General features: G+C 47.5%; 1 protein-coding gene across 1 annotated transcript in view; it reads left to right on the top strand.

Moving 5' to 3' along the window:
- Positions 1 to 15,833: 15,833 nt before the first annotated feature.
- NSUN7 (NOP2/Sun RNA methyltransferase family member 7) overlaps positions 15,834 to 16,879 on the top strand; it is a 1,712,923-nt gene continuing 1,711,877 nt past the window's right edge. Inside the window, exon 1 of the mRNA XM_069631762.1 lies at positions 15,834 to 15,968. Within this exon, the coding sequence (XP_069487863.1) occupies positions 15,945 to 15,968 (24 nt within the window). The 5' untranslated portion in view covers positions 15,834 to 15,944. The remainder of the gene's footprint in view (positions 15,969 to 16,879) is intronic.

The raw sequence follows: 16,879 nt of genomic DNA, 5'->3' as shown, positions 1-16,879 counted from the left end.
AGCTCCTAGCCTACCCAACCGCTCCTGCCTGGAGAAATGATTTACATGTGCAGTTTTGTCAAGAAGTGGAACAACCCCAGGTTCCACAGCCCCTGTGAGGTGGTGTTTTCCACACCCATCGGTGTAAAAGTGACAATCACAGTAAAATCTGTACATCGGCCACCTACCTCAGTACTGCTAATTACATTTTTCTGCTTCAAACATGTTTTATAAAAATCTTTCTTTCTCTCTGTGTCTCTCTCTCTCTTTCTCTCCTCCCCCACCCTGCCTCTTTTGTGCATTTTTTTCCCTCACATATCAAGAAGATCGAACCGCTGACCTCAAATTTTTCTATTCATACTCAAAAAGAAATGAGTTGTGATATGAGCCCTAGATCTTCATATTCTTATACATGGAGAATGCATTTTAGTGCAATATTATTTACAGTTTTGATGTTTAGTTTAGACATTTATTAGGGAGCTTCTGTTATATTCGGAGCTCATATAACAGAGGGGGGAGGAGGAGAAGTATTGATGAATATAACCAATAGTACTACAATAGTACTACAAATATGTATACTATTAGCTAGGAACAAACTAATAATGTTAACAAATCAACGAGTATCCTTGAACTTATGAGGCTGACTGTGAACATGATATTAGAACACCTGTATCCCATTGTTTAAAAAAACATTTATCGTAATTCCACCACCCATGATTACACCAGCACCTTAAGTGTGGTAAGCAAACCCACTAAACTAAACAAAAGAATGAGGCGACAAGCACGAAGGACGAAGTATGATGCGTATCACAGCCTTGGCCTTGTTGCCATTGAGGATGTATGAAATCCGGAAATATCAAACAGCTGGTATACTGACAGAAGTGTGGCAAATAGGCAAACAGCAAACGGTAGCTGTTATGTCTGTTCTCTGACCCCGCACGCGTCGGGGGCACCCAAGGTATTAGTACCCCAAGAAGTACCAATTATAGAGGCACAGTGTCTGGTTCCTTGTGCGCAATGTAGGATTAAAGGCACCTTCCAGGCACACAGAGTACAACTAGAGCTCGTCGACCCAGACCCTCTTTAATGTAACAACAATCCGAGAGACATTAAATGCCTGCAGCATCCATACTTAGTGATTGAAGGACTCAAATATACAAACAGCAAGTGGCAAGAAACCACACCTACTTGTCTGGTAGAAGGACTATTAGGATACAAAGAACTCCTGGTTCGGGTGTATGCAACTTGCGCACAAATTTGGACAGAGAACATTGCAAAATTGACATGGATTGCAGCTATAGAGAAACCAGTGAAAGTACATTGAGAAGAAACATATGAACTTTGATTCCAGAGTGAAGGAACCAAACGAGAAGTGCAACAAGACCCTCCTGATCCCAGATCTGAAGAGGGGCACAGCAGCTGTAATGGATTACTACTGGGTCTGTGGCTAACAGGCACATTTACACCTCCCACCATCATGGAGGGGCTATTGTTCACTGGCCATGCTGCACTCAGTGCTACTATTAATCCCTGAATAACACTTAAAATGGGGGCCACTACCTGACACAGCCCCAACTGCTGCTCCTGCGAACAAAGAACAGAACCCAATACCACCGCCAGAATTTTACATCCTCCCCAGGAAAGGCCAGTATGAAAAACTGCAAAGTAGAAGAGATCATCAAACTATCTATCAAAATACTCAGCTGCATTGATTGGGGAAATCCCTGTAGAATACTGATTGTTCAGCTAAGCTGAAACCTTTTACGCCTCGCTCTTGCTACCCAGTGTACAGGCAGCTGCCAGTGCAAAATGGCTGCAGATAGTACACTGGGAACTGGTCCAGTTGGCAAACCACACTGAGCATGGGTTCAACATCATAAAGGTCAAGATGCATGCCCTAAAGTTGATGATGATGCAGAACTGCTACGTCCTCGATATGCTGATGGCAATGGAAGGAGGCATGTGCTGAACAATTGGGGATTCGTGTCGCACATTTGTGCTTCCCAGAGATGTCGAGAATGGATCACTGTCTCACATAATAACAGCAGTACATGGACTGGGAGTGCGCATGAAAAAAGAAGCTGGAATCCAAGGGGATGATTGGTTTGACGCCGCTTTCAACTGGGCTCAATCCTTGCTGGGAGCCATTGTGAAGATGCTGGTACCTGTCATTGTGTTCATCCTAGTCATCTTCTGCACCTGCCAGATGAGACTCTGGTGTTTTGCTAAAGCAGTGCCTAGTAGAGCAATGATGATGGTTTCAATTGGGGCTCCAAAAGCATCTTGCAATACGAAGGATACTGAAATACAAACAGGCCATGCAGGGACGTCATTTAGGGGTCGCCAGAGGTTGCAAGAGCGACCGCTGCTGATTGGCCAGTGACCTCTGTCAATCTCTTGCGACTTCTGGCATTTTGTCCAATCAGAAGAGGGGGCATGGCCACAGCTATGATCATGCCGTGCTGCATGCTTGTGGTCCTCCATTTTGCACGTGGTTTCTTGCAAGAAGACGCGTGCTCCTCCTGTCTCCTGAAGGCCAGCTTCTAAAACACGTGAGTAGTGGTCGGGTGGTAGTGGCTGTGTGTCTGACTGAGGTCAGGGCCCGGGGCGCGTGTGTGTCGTGTGTACTGCTGGATGGGTTGCTGCCGCGGCGTGTGTGTGTGGTTGGACGGTGGTGCCCTTCCCTCGCCTGCGGCCACGGCACCACCACAGCCTCAGGCCCAGGCTGAGGTCGGGTGCGGGTATGTGTGTGTGTGTGCTTACTGCTATGCCCCATGGAATTCGTCTGTGGTGGCCGCAGTGCTGCTGCAGGCCCTGGCCTGCCACCTGGCCCACGGCTGGCACTTCCAAGCCAGTCACGAAGTCAGCTGCAGGGTGGGCGCTCCCAGGCTGACCTCACCTTTGTGCTTCAACTGAGCGAGTTCAGTTGAAGCACACAGGTCAGCCTGCCTGGACCTGCCATGGCCGCAGGCGAGTTGAACACGCATGCGGCTGCCTAACTTTACTGCACACCTCCCCTTCTGTACTCTCACCCGACCCATTCCAACGTTGCCACAGTGCCTGTGTGCACTCAGGCATGCCGCATTCGCGCCTACTTTGCCCATGCACCCAGAACGCTGCATGGGCACCGGGAGAGGATGCAGTCATTCTAAAGGGGTTTGTGCAATTCATGGTGCAGCCCCTCTTTTCTACGACAAGTCACAAGCACATACTCTGTTGGAGCCTAGCACTCCCACCCACCCCCATAGCCTCCGTGAACGTGTTTGTGAACCCCACCCACCCCCATGAACGTGTTTGTTGCCACCCACCCCCATGACCGTGTTTGTGCCCCCCACAACCCCTGTGACTGATTTGTTTGCCAAACCCATGCCCTCTGTAAACGTATTTGTGCCCCCAGCCACCCCATAACCGTGTTTGTGCCCACCACCCACCTCCGTGACTGTTTGTTGACCCCCACCCACCTCATGCCCTCTGTGAACATATTTGTGCCCCCACCCACCCCCATTACTGTGTTTGTGTCCCCCACCCGCCCCGTGACTGTTTGTTGCCCCCACCCACCCAGTGACCTTGTTTGTGCCCCCCACCAACCCCCATAACCGTGTTTGTGTCCCCCACCAACCCCCATGCCCCTGTTACTGTGATATGTTTGTCGAACATTCCAATCAGATTAAAAGCAACGATAATGAACATTTTGTTAGAGATGTTTTGAAGTTCAGAGCTGTAATCTGCCAATGGACTAATGAGTGGAGTATACATGTGCTCTATGTAAGATAACAATAGTGAGGCATGTGTTAGGGTGCTTGCATGCAATACAAAAGGATGATGTGGCATTCCTGGTGATGTAGACATATGCCAAGGAGATGATATGATAGGTTATTTATAACGCGCTTAATACCCAGATGTTTCTAAGCGCAGATCTGGGGATCGAACCTGTGTTGCTTCATGTCGTCTTTCTCCCAGGGCGAGCATGTTGCCCCTGAGCTATCCTCCTGAGATGAGGCAACTCTGCCTGATATATTTGTTCAATATGTTTGCTAGCATGGATTTTGTTGTAGAGGGTCATCAAGGTGGTTTAATTGTCCATAAACCATGTTCCAGTTAGCCACAAGATGTCAATATCAGGCTCTTCCAACGAGTCATGGGTTTGGATGTGTTTTTAGGGAGAGATGGTGATTATGAGAGAGTGATTAAAATTTAAGAGCGCAAGTGTGCAAGCAAATTCAGTGGGTTGTGTATAAAGGTTCTGGGTTCCGAAAGGCATGGGCAGAAGTGTGTTGCCTATGAGACTCATATTGTTGGTAGAAGACTATTAAAGAGTTGGTTATGTAGCTGGAATACCATGGTAATGTTTCTGGTGGGCAATTTAGAGAAAGAGAGAAGAACATAGTCAAGGCAAGGAGATTCCTGTGGCTTACTTGGTTAAGATAGTTCAATTTTTATAAATGTTTATCACCAGTTTCATGCAAGGTGCAAAATCATGAGAGACATATTACTTTGACATCTCACAGAAGGTAGGCATTCCTTTAACATGGAGAAGGATGAGAAACATTTTTAAAAGATTTTCCAGCCTCACTCTTACACGCCGAGCAGGCAGGAGAGCTGTACCCTTCAAAGGCAGTGGTCTACAGCAACAGGAAAGGGAAAGTAATTTCCAAAATGGTGGACAGGCCAAATGAAGGTTTGGTCTGACCAATAAAACGTAGTACATGCAGTGGTGAGCCAATTAGTGACAGCCTATAACAGCCCCACAGACATTGCATGGAGTCCAAAGCTTAGGCCCTGCAGAGCTATTTTAACCAAGACCTTCAGTCAGTATGGGGGTTTGGAGTAGGATCTTGAGACCATACAATGAAGACACTCAGGAGTTTGTGTGGAGAAGGTTGGAGGACAAAGCAAGATCCAGGAGGCTAGAGGAGAGATCCAGGAAGTTGGACAATACTGAGAACTGGGAGCTAGAGGAGAGACCCAGGGTGCTATACCATGGAGTCAAGAGAACTAGAGGGAAGATGCAAGGAGCAGCAATGTGGTGGCCAAATATGGTGACATTATGAAGAAGGGTGGTGACACGAGGGGAGGGGTGTTGGGGTTGGGAGATAGAAAGGAGCCCAGAGGGGTAGAGAAGGGAGAAACCAAAAATAAAACCTTTGAGCTCGAGCGTAGATATAATATTTACAGTATTTAAAAAGGGGCAGAGAAGGTACCGAGAATCGTGAAGAAAGTTAGAGGTCTAGGAATCCATGAGTGTGAAAGTAACAGAGGGTGGGGCCCTTTGAAGAGATACAGGAAGATGATCAGGTAGCAGTATTTACCAATGCACTAATCAAACCCATTTTAAACTTATCTCAAGGTTCTGAAGGAGATGCAAATCGGAGACGTCTGGCTGTTTTGTGCAGAAGTAATGAAGTCCATGAAACAACTGCAAACAGTACAACACAACACCGAAGGTAACTTGTCGAATCAGAAGAAAATGGGGTAAGTGCCAAAATCATTAAAGACTGTGGATGCCATCAACTAGAAGAATACATGTTCTCTGGTGAAATATTCTCCCTCTCCCCTTTTATCCTGGCTTTCATCTATCCCCATATCCGCCTATCCGCCCCAGTCCACCAGAATATGATTTCAATCTGTAGTCCTGTTGAAATAACAGGGCTGATCCACATAAAGGGGGATTTGGATTCATACACTTCTCGTGGAAACATGGACCTTGACACACTGCTACATATGATGATCCATTTTTGTATGAAATGTCACAATACAGTGATATTGTAACCATATTTTCTTACTGTACTGAGGGATAATGCTTTATGATGCCACTTCATGTGATGTCATGGGGGTGGGGGGCTAAATGACATCACTTCCTGTGATGTCACATGGGGGGTCAAATGACAGCTTGGGGGTGTGGCACTGTGATGTCACTTCCATTACCCCTGGCATTTTGGTGAAATGACGTCCCTGAGACCATGCCATTCCACGAAATTCTCCCTATTCTCTATGGAGATGAAGTAGACCGCTTATACCACACCATAGTTGTCCAACCCCCTGACCCAGAGAATTATGAGGAAGTATGGGTTGATCTAGCAGGAGATGGGGGATCTATTCATATGGCATGCACACACGAAGAATATGCGCAAGCAGAACAAAGTTTGCCGTCAGTATATCGGGCCTGGATGCCAATAAAGGGAAGCCCACTGTATGAGGCGCAGTGAGAAGGGAGAATGAGTGCATGCATATGATGGAGTTTGTTACTGTAGAAGTAACGAAAGGGAGGAATGTTGGGAAGGAAATTAACCTATCCCAAACCCTTAGATGTTTTAGGGTGAGGCGAATCCCATATAGAAACCTGTGATGTGCCAGGGAGGAGAGGGACGTGCTAAGAGACCCTGCACAGACACAATATTATGCAAACTGTAGATGTTTAGACTTAGTACGTGCATATAAACACCATTTTGTGGCTATAGCATAAGAATAGGGCATGCATGGCAGCGCGTTAAACACAGGTTGCAAACCTAACGAAGAAACCTGAGCAAGCCCAAGCACTGATGAGAGAGAGACCTGCGCTGTTAATTTCCACAAAACCCTCCTTTGTTTTAAACTGTTGCTAATGTGTTTGTCCCGAGAAGGAATGTGCCCTGAAAGGCCATGAGGCTTCTTACTACACGTGTTATCACGAACAGGCCCCACAGGCCTCTGACCCCCACCCAGCCAACTACGAGTTATAGCCCCTGCAACTGTCTGAGTCCCAAAGATCCCCGAACTCTGAGATACTAGCCGACCCCAGACACTCGACCACAAACCCATCATCCATAATACACCCAAGAACGTTGGTGTCTCACTTTTATCCTACAATGACATGATTTGTAATGCGAGGTACAGGGAGGGATACATTATACTTCAAAACCGAAGGTGGAAGCCTCCTCAAGAAGCCATCTGCTGATCCTACCTGCTTGGCAAACTATCACCCAATCTCAATCACCCCTTTTCCTGGGCAAACTCTTTAGAACGCTGGCCATCTTCCAGTTTACTCTCCATACTGAATCTGTTGGTTGTCTCCATGACCATCAGTCTGGCTTCAGAGCTGCCAGAGGCATGGAATATGCTCTCCTGACCCCTGTGAAGATTTGCTCTCTAACCTTGATTCCAACATTCCTTCTGTCCTCATCCTCCTTGATCTTTCCTCTGCCTTCGAAATGGTCAACCACGCCATCCTGATCAATCAACTACGTGAGAACCTGGGCATCACACAGACCAGGCTCTGGATTGGCTGACCGCCTTCCTCTTAGACTACCCCTCCCAGATCCAACATGGTCCCTTTCTCTCCACCACCTCGCTCTCTCTACCTGTAGCATTCCCCAGGGCTCTATCCTCTCACCCTGGTTTTTCAACCTCTACTTGGCCCCTTTGGTCCACCTGATCTCTACCTTCTGCTCTAACTTTCAGTGTTATGTGGATAACACTCAGCTTTCCTTCAGACTCCCCTCAGCCTCCTCTGCTCTCTCGCTCATTCCTGACTGTCTATCCGCAATTCAGGATTGGTGCGCCTCCAAAGCAAAAACAAAGAGGTGATGGCTGGAAGGTTTAGAATTAATCTTAACCACTGGCATTGCTCTGGGCAACCCTCCAGACCATTGTTCTTCACCTGCCAAGCCATTACAGAAGGGGAAAGATCATATGCAAGACCCAAGCTACTCCTCACTGATGAGGCCCAACAAGGCCGAAACATGTTTGGGGATGCTTGTGGTCTCGTGCAGAAGGGATGTGACCTAGCAGTTCGGGCTGGACTGCCTCTTTTGGGGTTGAGCCAAGCCTGAACGTTTAGGTGCGTGCCTTCATTAAGTGTAAGCTATATTACACATATACATATAAAAATATATACATACAAACCACTGCCTATTTTTCTCACCTAATTACTTCATTCATACTCTTCTTTCGTAAAACATAGGCTGAAACAGAACTCTCAAATCATGTTTTTTAAGTCCTGGCATTGAGAGCACATGTCATTTTACATTCCTCTTTAGTTTTATAAATGTAAGTGGACAAGCACCAGGATGCAATGCAGCTAGTAGTTTTCCACATTTATTTAAATGTAAAAAATTGCTGTTAGCGCTTGAATTCCTATTTTGGGACACTCCTGAGGTTGGCTCCTCCATATGAAGGTAAATTCTGTGATACGCCCTTAATACAATTAGGGTACTACTACCTTAAATCAGAGAACTTGGTAGCTTCCAATTTTAAAAAAAGTCACAGTTTTACCATAAACAGCAACACATACCACTCTATGTACCTTTTTTATGCAAGCTGGGACTCACATGGATTTTCTTTTTTCTACACACAAACACACCCTGAGCAGAAAAACTATTACAGCTGTTGCTTTATTTTCACCATTCTGATGATTGAAAGCCTACAATTACCCGCATGTAAAGTAATACTAACCAAAATAAATCTAAAAAAACACAGTGAGATTGAAACGATCACAGCCCCAGCTTTGTTACACAAGGCATACAGATTTATGCAACCCTTTTCTTTATAATCAGCCATCTGTTAGCAGCGGGGGCCGCTGCTAATAAATACGCAGCAGCCAGCGGGTGCAAACAAACGTCTTCTTTATTGAAACTCCGTAATGATACTAAACTCCTCCCCTTCCTCCCTCATAGTAGAACACCACTTCCTGTGTGACATTCAGTCTCCCTGGAGGCTGCCATAAAGGGGCAGCCTGAGGCAACAACACCTCCGGACAAATGTCCTTACAACACTTTTAACTGAATTGTTTAACACGCGATCAGCACTCCTCTACTAACCTCGGAGGTCTCTTGATCGTCCTTTGGGGCTGTCCTCGCGACCCTTGACTGTGGTTGCCGTCAGCTTCTCTTGGGGGATTTGGCTGACGTAGAACCTGCGGTTCGAGGAGAACCCATTCCTCATCATGAATGTCAACATAGTCTGGGTCCGGGTCGATGGGTGGTGACCTTTCTTCAGCTCCGCTCGTGACATGCTTGAACAGTGAGCTGTTCCATGTCACCTCTTTTCCATCTTTTGCTGCCATTACCATTGTCCCTTTTACGGCAACGACTTGAAGTGGCTCTGGCGAGAATTGGGAGTCAGTCTTTTTGTGCACGGCTTGTTGCACCCACACCTCATCTCCTATTTGGAAGTCTTTTGTTTGCGCTCTCCTCTTCTTGTCAGTCTGTTCTCGTGCCTTCCCTTTCCTTTCTTCATCTCTTCGGATGACTTCTTGATCTGGTTCAGGCCTTGATGCAGGGTTGTTGAAGAGTCTAGTTCTGACTTGGTATCTCACCATGAGCTCAGCCGGGGTTTTATTGTTTGCTTCGTGGGGTGTGTTTCGATAGTCTCTTAACATTCTGCCTAAGGCTTGATGTGGATCGGTCCCTTCTACGCGTGCCCTTTGCATGGTCTTTTTGATGGATGCCATGAACCTTTCTGCCATGCCATTTGTCTGGGGCAACCTTGGGGTGACTTTTTGGTGTTGGAACCCCATGTGTTTTGCGAACACTCCAAACTTGTGTCTGCTGAAAGGCGGACTATTGTCTGACTTTATAATGTCTGGGATCCCCCACTCACTGATGACCTCGTCGAACGTGGCTGCCACATGAGCAAACGCGGTAGACTTCACTTGTTTCACGATAGGGAACCTGGAGTGTTCATCAATAAGCAGTAGTAGATAGTCTTCTGATTCTCATGGTCCATAAAAGTCTGTTGCAACTCGTTCCCACGGGCGATCTAGGATCGTGGTCACTCTGAGTGGCACTGGGGGTTCTGGTTTCGTCATGCATTGACATGCTGTGCAGTTCCTTACCCACCGGTCGACCATATCATCCATGAAGGGGAACCAAACTTTGTACCGTAACTGTGTTTTGGTATATTCCGCGCCTCTGTGGCCTTCGTGTGCGGTTTTGATGATGTCTGCTATTAGTGTAGTGGGAATTACTAGTTTGCACCCCCTCAGCAGAATGGAGTTGTCCTGAACCGCTAGCTCGGTGTGTACTCTGGCGAGTCTCTTGAGTTTATCTCGACTTGCTCCTGAATGTCTTTGGACTGCCCTCCAAAAGTCTTTCCATTTATTGTTTTCCGTCAGACTGATAGCCAGGGCCATTGATGGGTCTGCCGCTGAGGCAGCAGCAACGGTTTCGATGGAGATGGCAGGGGGTAAAGCATTGGCAGTGACGTAGCTGATGTATTCAGCGTCACCGGGCCTCGGAGTGGGAATGCCACACGGTGGTGCGCCGGGTTGTTCTCACCCCCTGGTCTGTGAATGATCTCAAAGTATTGTTATTCTTGCAAACGGATTCCCCATCGTTCAATTCGGGGGGGCATCTTCATTCATGGGTTCCTGAAGAGGGATAAGAGGGCTTGATGATCGGTTCTGAGAGTGAACTTCTTCCCAATGATGAAATGATGAAAGTGTTCGCAGGCCCAGACGGCCGCAAGGCTTTCTTTCTCTGCCTGAGAGTAAGCTGATTTCGCGGGGAACCAGGGCTCTACTGGCGTAGGCGACCATGTGTCTTGGATGCATGACTTGTCCACTGGTTTGGGCGAGGATAGCTCCCAAGCCCACCGGGCTGGCATCAACGATGATTTCGGTGTGCCATTCAGGGTCAAAATATGCCAGTTTCCTGGCTTCCGCTAGGAGAGTTTGAAAAGCAGCTTGGCACTCGTCAGTCCACTGGAATGGGACCTCTTTTTGGAGTAGCTGCATTAGGGGTTCAGTAATGGTGGCAAATTGTGGTATGTATCGGGCACCGTATCCCACCATGCCCAGGAAAGATCTGATATCTGCCACTTGACTGGGTTTTTCAAGATGGGGGATGATAGAGACTTTGTCGGGGTCAGGGGTCATCCCTTCGGCCGAGAAAATGTGTCCAAAGAACTTGAGTTTAGCTTTACTGAACTGACATTTCTCTATGTTGAGGGTTAGTCCAGCCTCTTGTACCGCAGTGCAGGCGGCTCGAAGGGCGGCATCGTGTTTGCGACAAGTCTTCCCAAACACAAGAATATCGTCACTATAATTTAGCGTGCCTGTTATTGGCCGTATAATTTGCTGTATTGTTTCGTGAAATATTTCAGCAGCTGAGGAAATACCAAAGTTCAGTCTTTTGTAACGAAACAGCCCTTCATGGGAGGGAAATGTGGTGATTGGCTGGGAATCTGGGTGAAGTACGAGCTGGTGGTAACCTTGATTGAGGTCTAGCTTTGTGAAAAGTACTGCTTTGTTTAGTTGGACAATCATATCTTCAATTTTCAGCCCTGGGTGCCGTTCTCGTTGTATGGCGGTGTTGGCTACTCTCATATCTACGCACAGTCTGAGACGCCCACCTTCCTCCGGGACAATCACGAGCGGGGATACCCATGGAGCTGGGCTGGTGGCCGGTTCAATAATGTCACTGCGCAGGAGTTGATTGAGTTCCTTTGAGACTACCTCTTGTAAGTGAAGCCCAACTCTGCACAGGTGTTGCGGGACCGGGTGGACTTCTGGGTCTATGTGCAGCTTGACTGGTGGGCCTTTCAGTCTGCCTCAGCCATGACAAATGTCCGGGAATTCTTTTAGTATTTCATCTTTTGTGATGATTGAGGTGTCAGAGGATCTTTGGTCCATGCTGTATATTTGAGCATGCTTCAGGGTTTGGGGTTCGGCTGGGCTGATGAGGTTACCGTCTTGCACTAATATGTTGATTAGACCTAGATGTGAAGCGGTTTTGTAGCTCAGTAGACAGCGCCCTTTGGTGGGGCTTCTGATGACATGGATGACGGTGGTAGTGGATTTGTCGCCGAATGTGAGGCATCTTTTGAACGATCCAACGCTACACAGGGGGGCGTCAGCACCCCATTGATATATTATGGTCGTTGTTGGAGTTAGTGTAGGTTTGCTTTGGAGTAGTTGAAGTTCCTTCTCACACATGATGTTTACTGTCACCCCAGAGTCAATTAGGAAGCAGAATTGTTGGTTGCAGATTTGTACTTGTATCCTGGGTGCTTCACGTGCCACCTCTTCATCCATGATGAGATTTACGAACTCATCTTGAGTGTGTGGGTCATATTGGTCTCCTTTGTAATCTGTGTAGCTTTGCAGCGCTGCGTATAAGACTTGTCTTGGTGGCGGAGGACCATCATACTCATCACGCAGCTGTGTGTTGGTTTCCGGAGTCTCATATTGTTGATAGTCGTCTTCTGGATATACTTCTTCTACCACCCTCACGTACCTCCGCGGACCCTGTAGGCATGGGTGAGTTTGGTATGGCTGATTAGGTCCAGGCCGCTGGAATGACCTGTATGATGGAGTTGTGGTCATGGGAGGTGTGGGAAAAGGTCTCCCTTCTCTGCATACAACTTGGAAATGTCCTTCCCTGCCACAATTTCCACACTTTTGAGTGAGAGCGGGACATGCACCAGCGTGGGGGAACGTCATCCCGCACCGATAGCATTGTCTCTGCATTCGCGTGGTTGTTGTGCCACTTGACTGGACTGCTGCGATGACATCACTTCTGTCTTGCTTGGTGGCCTCCGTGTTGGACATTTGCGTGGCTTGCTTGTCAACTCTCTCGAGTATCCGGGCCATCGCACTCACTTCCTCAATGGTGATAGGTTTCTTAAGTAACTGTTTTTTCAATGCCGGCAAGACACATCCCTCAATTACTCTCCAACGGATGGCCTCGTCCAGTGAGAAGGCATCAAATTGGCAGTGTGTGCCTTTATCCAGAGTCCTGTGATGAACTCATCAACTGATTCATCAGTGCGTTGCGAGCACTGATTAAATATGTACCTTTCGTAATCCCTGTTGGGGGCAATGACAAGCCGTTTGTTTAAGGCTGTTATTAGGCTCACTAAGTCAGTGAGTTCTGATGGGGGAATGGTTTTGATTAGCGTTTTTATTTCTGTGTCCGCCGTGTTAATGAACATGCTGCGCAGGCGTGGGGAGGTTTCCTCGCCTGCCGCATCTATAAAATTGTTCAAATCCTCAAGCCATTCCACCCATCTTGCCCCTTTATCAGCCTGGGGAGTCATGGAGAAAGGGGGGGGCATGCGCCATGCTGTCACGGTTGACCTCGTGGCTGGTGCAACTGGTGGTGTGCTTTGGCCTGCTTGGTCGGCTGATGTGCTCATGATGGACTTGAGTGGGGACCTGGTGTCTTTGGGTGAGTATCCTGCTTGGATACCTTGCGCAGGTGGACTCTATGCAGTCACTGGTCCCTTGTTGGCATTGTCTATGAGGTGTGACCTACCTGCAGGCCGTTGGTTCTTGGCTGTGGAGCCTGGATGTGGTGAGCGTTGTGTAGCTGCAGGTGCTTGCCCTGGTTGCTGTCTGAGCGGGTGGTGTCCTTAGGGTGGTGGGTTTATTTTATGTGCCTATGAGTCGGGACCGTGTCTCCCATGTGTCCTTCATGCACACTTCTATTTTTCTTTTTTTGGCGGCCCCCTGGGGGCCGCGGCAGGATCTCGCGGCATTTGATGGGCAGCCGTGGTAGGGCCGCAGGCAGTCACTGGAGGCTGGATGTGGACGCAGTGAAGGGAGGACTGATGGGTAGCAGGATCGCTGCGTTCTGGAAGCAACCGCATGGTGGGATCACTGACGCACAAGGAGGACCACAGAACAGTGGGATCACTGTTTCCGTGTGGCGGCCGCGTGGTGGGATCACCAACACGCCGTAAGGAGAACCGCTGGCATGTATGACCCTCGTCGCCAGTTGTTAGCAGCGGGGGCCGCTGCTAATAAATACGCAGGAGCCAGCGGGTGCAAAGAAACGTCTTCTTTATTGAAACTCTGTAACGATACTAAACTCCTCCCCTTCCTCCCTCATAGTAGAACGCCACTTCCTGTGTGACGTTCAGTCTCCCTGGAGGCTGCCTTAAAGGGGTAGCCTGAGGCAACACCATCACTTGCGCTGCTTGGTGACAATGGCCACAACACACATTTCCCTTTTTTGTTGTTATTGTTGTATTGTTGGGACACTGCCCCAAGTCCTTCAAGCCGAGATGCAACCCCTCCTCTCACTGTGCACACAGCCTTTAACTGTTTGCTTTTCAGGAAGAAAAGAGGGAGGGGGCAGGGGAAGAGGCCCGGGTACTTCAGACAACAAAATAAACACACACTGCTCATTTTGGTGTCTGGTGGGAAGAGCTACTGGGAAGTCTCAAGCAAGCTAGCAGGGCTTGTGATGTATGGGTTAGAGACCCTGGGGTTAGAATGACTTCATGAACAGTACATCCTTGGATGACAACAGGATCCTGTAAACCAGCAAGAGATCAGCTGAAAGGGAAAGGGGGAGAAAAATGTCCTGAGAGAGATGAAAAGCAATAACGATCTTCGGGTGGAATGTAGGGTCGCAACTGGGTATTCCCCACTTTGCCCACATCCGATTTCACAAAATCATATTTCCCCGCAATGTTTTTACGGCATTTTACATCCAAAATATAGATGAAGGTTTGCATTAGGCAGATAGAAAGGGGTGGGTTTCATGGGGCTGCGGGTGGTCTCCCCCTGCATTTTCGCAATAAAACAAATGTGGGGAAACAGGATTCAATGAAATGGGATGCAAGTAAATCTCGTACATTCACAACGGAGGTCAAATGCCTCCTGCAAGATGATCAAATAAGGAGGGGAACCGAAGAGGGCTCGCCCAAGTGATAAGCAACCAAAACAATGGTTTTAAACATAAGGTGTTTGGATGTACGTGATTATTGCGATTCCGAAAATTTTGAATCTGAAAAATATGAATTTGTAATTTTCAAAAAAGGAACTAATCATGAACATCACCCTGCAACAAAATGCCACTCTGTGAACCCGCTTTTCCCTCCCCATCCTCTTACTTACCTTTTGGCTGCACACTTCGCTGTGTTCTGCCGACTCCCTGCAAACTGAGATGTTGGACCAGTGCATTGGTCCACTGGTGCAGCAGGATTTGAGACTGGCATGGTGGTTTTTGGTTAGTGATCCAATGGGACTTGCTAGAATGCGGAAGTAGGAATTGTTTTCTATATTTTGTCTGCAGACAAACTAGTTTGCCCTGTTATTAAAAGTCTGATTATTTCTCTTGTTTTCTGTTGTAAGGTTGATCAGTGCTAATGAATCCTGACACTGATTTGCAGGAATTATCATTTGTTCAGGAACCTACATTACAGGCTGTGGCAAGACTCACCATGACCTATGTACAGAATATATATACAAGAGAAAACATACGAAAGACATAACAATTAGCCCGAATAAACTTTAGTAAGTTCACATTTTCCTTCTATTCCAAATTGTAGAACACATGAAGCCAAACAAAATCCTGGCATAAGCGCTGGGAAATAGCACTGCCGGTCTGCATGCATTAGCTTATGGTATCTATGAACGTAAGCATGGCAGTGGTATCCAAACATGGCGCTAAAAAAACACACACACACACCCCACCCTCAGAGTCAAGCCCAGAAATGCCCGAACAGCATATATTTTCTATTAAAAGCAGTCTCCGTACACCCTTTTTGAGGAACTTCCTACCCTTCCGCCCACATCCTCCGTGCCCTCCAAGGGGTTCCAGTCCCACAGTTTGAAGAGCACTGGGATTTAAAGTGCAAGCTAGTGTATCGAGCATGGAGACTGGTGCCGTACACAGCGGAGAGGAGGGGTGTTCAGCCCACCGTGGGAGGAATGCTAATCTAACCTAATGAGAGTCCGTTAGGCTTCATGCATGAGAACACCAATTCACCACGGCCCATAGAGCATCGCTCTCTTTACACTTCAGATTAGTACGTGGGCCTCGCGTAAATAAACACCGCCTAATAGGCTTACGTTACGCAACCTGCGCTGACGATGCATAGCAGCACGGCTTGGAGCCTGGCGCTCTGTTTGAATATCCCTGGATACTGCTGGCTTCTGTGATGTGCCCCCTCCCTGGCATGGGCCTCCACCTCTGTAAACAGAGCAGGTGCTTCGCAATATCACAACGTGTTCGAAAGAGCAGCTCTATTTGAAGTAGATGCCATGGCAGTGGGAGGAAAAGGTGAGGCCGGCGTCACAGTCTTTATTGCAAGTGTTTGCATATTGAAGTTAACGCAAAAACATTGACAATGCTCTGCGTATCTTAGCTTGTAACAAAACATGGTTCGCAGCTCCGGTTCCTGACGTACCATGCCCTGCACGCGAATACGACAAAAGCATAGGCATGTGTAATTTAAAGAAATTAAAACCACAATCTCAGTACTCTATTTCTTGCAGTCTAATTAAACCTGCAGATATCTTGTATAAAAAGAGTCTGTTATCCCCTGTTTCATACGTAGACCCTTTTTAATGCTGACAAGGTGACCGAGAACACTTTTTTGGGACCACCGGGCAAGAATTATATGGCTTTTTTCTCTATTCCTTTGACTCAGCGTACCTGCTGTCAACTGAACACCTTGCGTAAAAGTACCATGGATGTAACTATTCATGCATCCAACACAAACGTATTACAGCGCTTAGAAGCAAGAGGAGTCTGGCAGGAAGCGCTACAGTACTTGGCATATACATTCATTCCCTTGTCCTGCATGCAATGAGCCCTTTGCCTCAACACAATACCATGAATCTCAGAGCCACATTTCTTTATTCCTCATTGTCGATACTCTTAAATAAAACTAAATACACCCAGGGGTGGACTGGCCTATAGGGAACTCTGGAGATTTCCCGGTGGGCCTCTGCACCCTGGGCCTCTTTTGCGTGGTGTTTTTAAATTTTCTCATAGGAAAAGCATTGGGTTTGCTGAAAATGAGTCATATGGGGCCACTTTGAGCATTAACTCCAGGGCCTCTTTTGGTCCCCCGTAATTATTTCCAGGGCCTCTTTTAGTTCCCAGTCCACGCCTGAATACACCCCTCCACTCTCAGTGTGGCGGTAGACGCAACATACACTGCCAATATGGAAGGATTAGTCATATTC

Source organism: Ambystoma mexicanum, chromosome 6q, assembly GCF_040938575.1.
Source record: "Ambystoma mexicanum isolate Mex_15411 chromosome 6q, UKY_AmexF1_1, whole genome shotgun sequence".
Lineage (NCBI taxonomy): Eukaryota > Metazoa > Chordata > Amphibia > Caudata > Ambystomatidae > Ambystoma > Ambystoma mexicanum.
The sequence above is the reverse complement of the archived record's forward strand: the minus strand, read 5'-3'. Positions and strand labels throughout refer to the sequence as shown.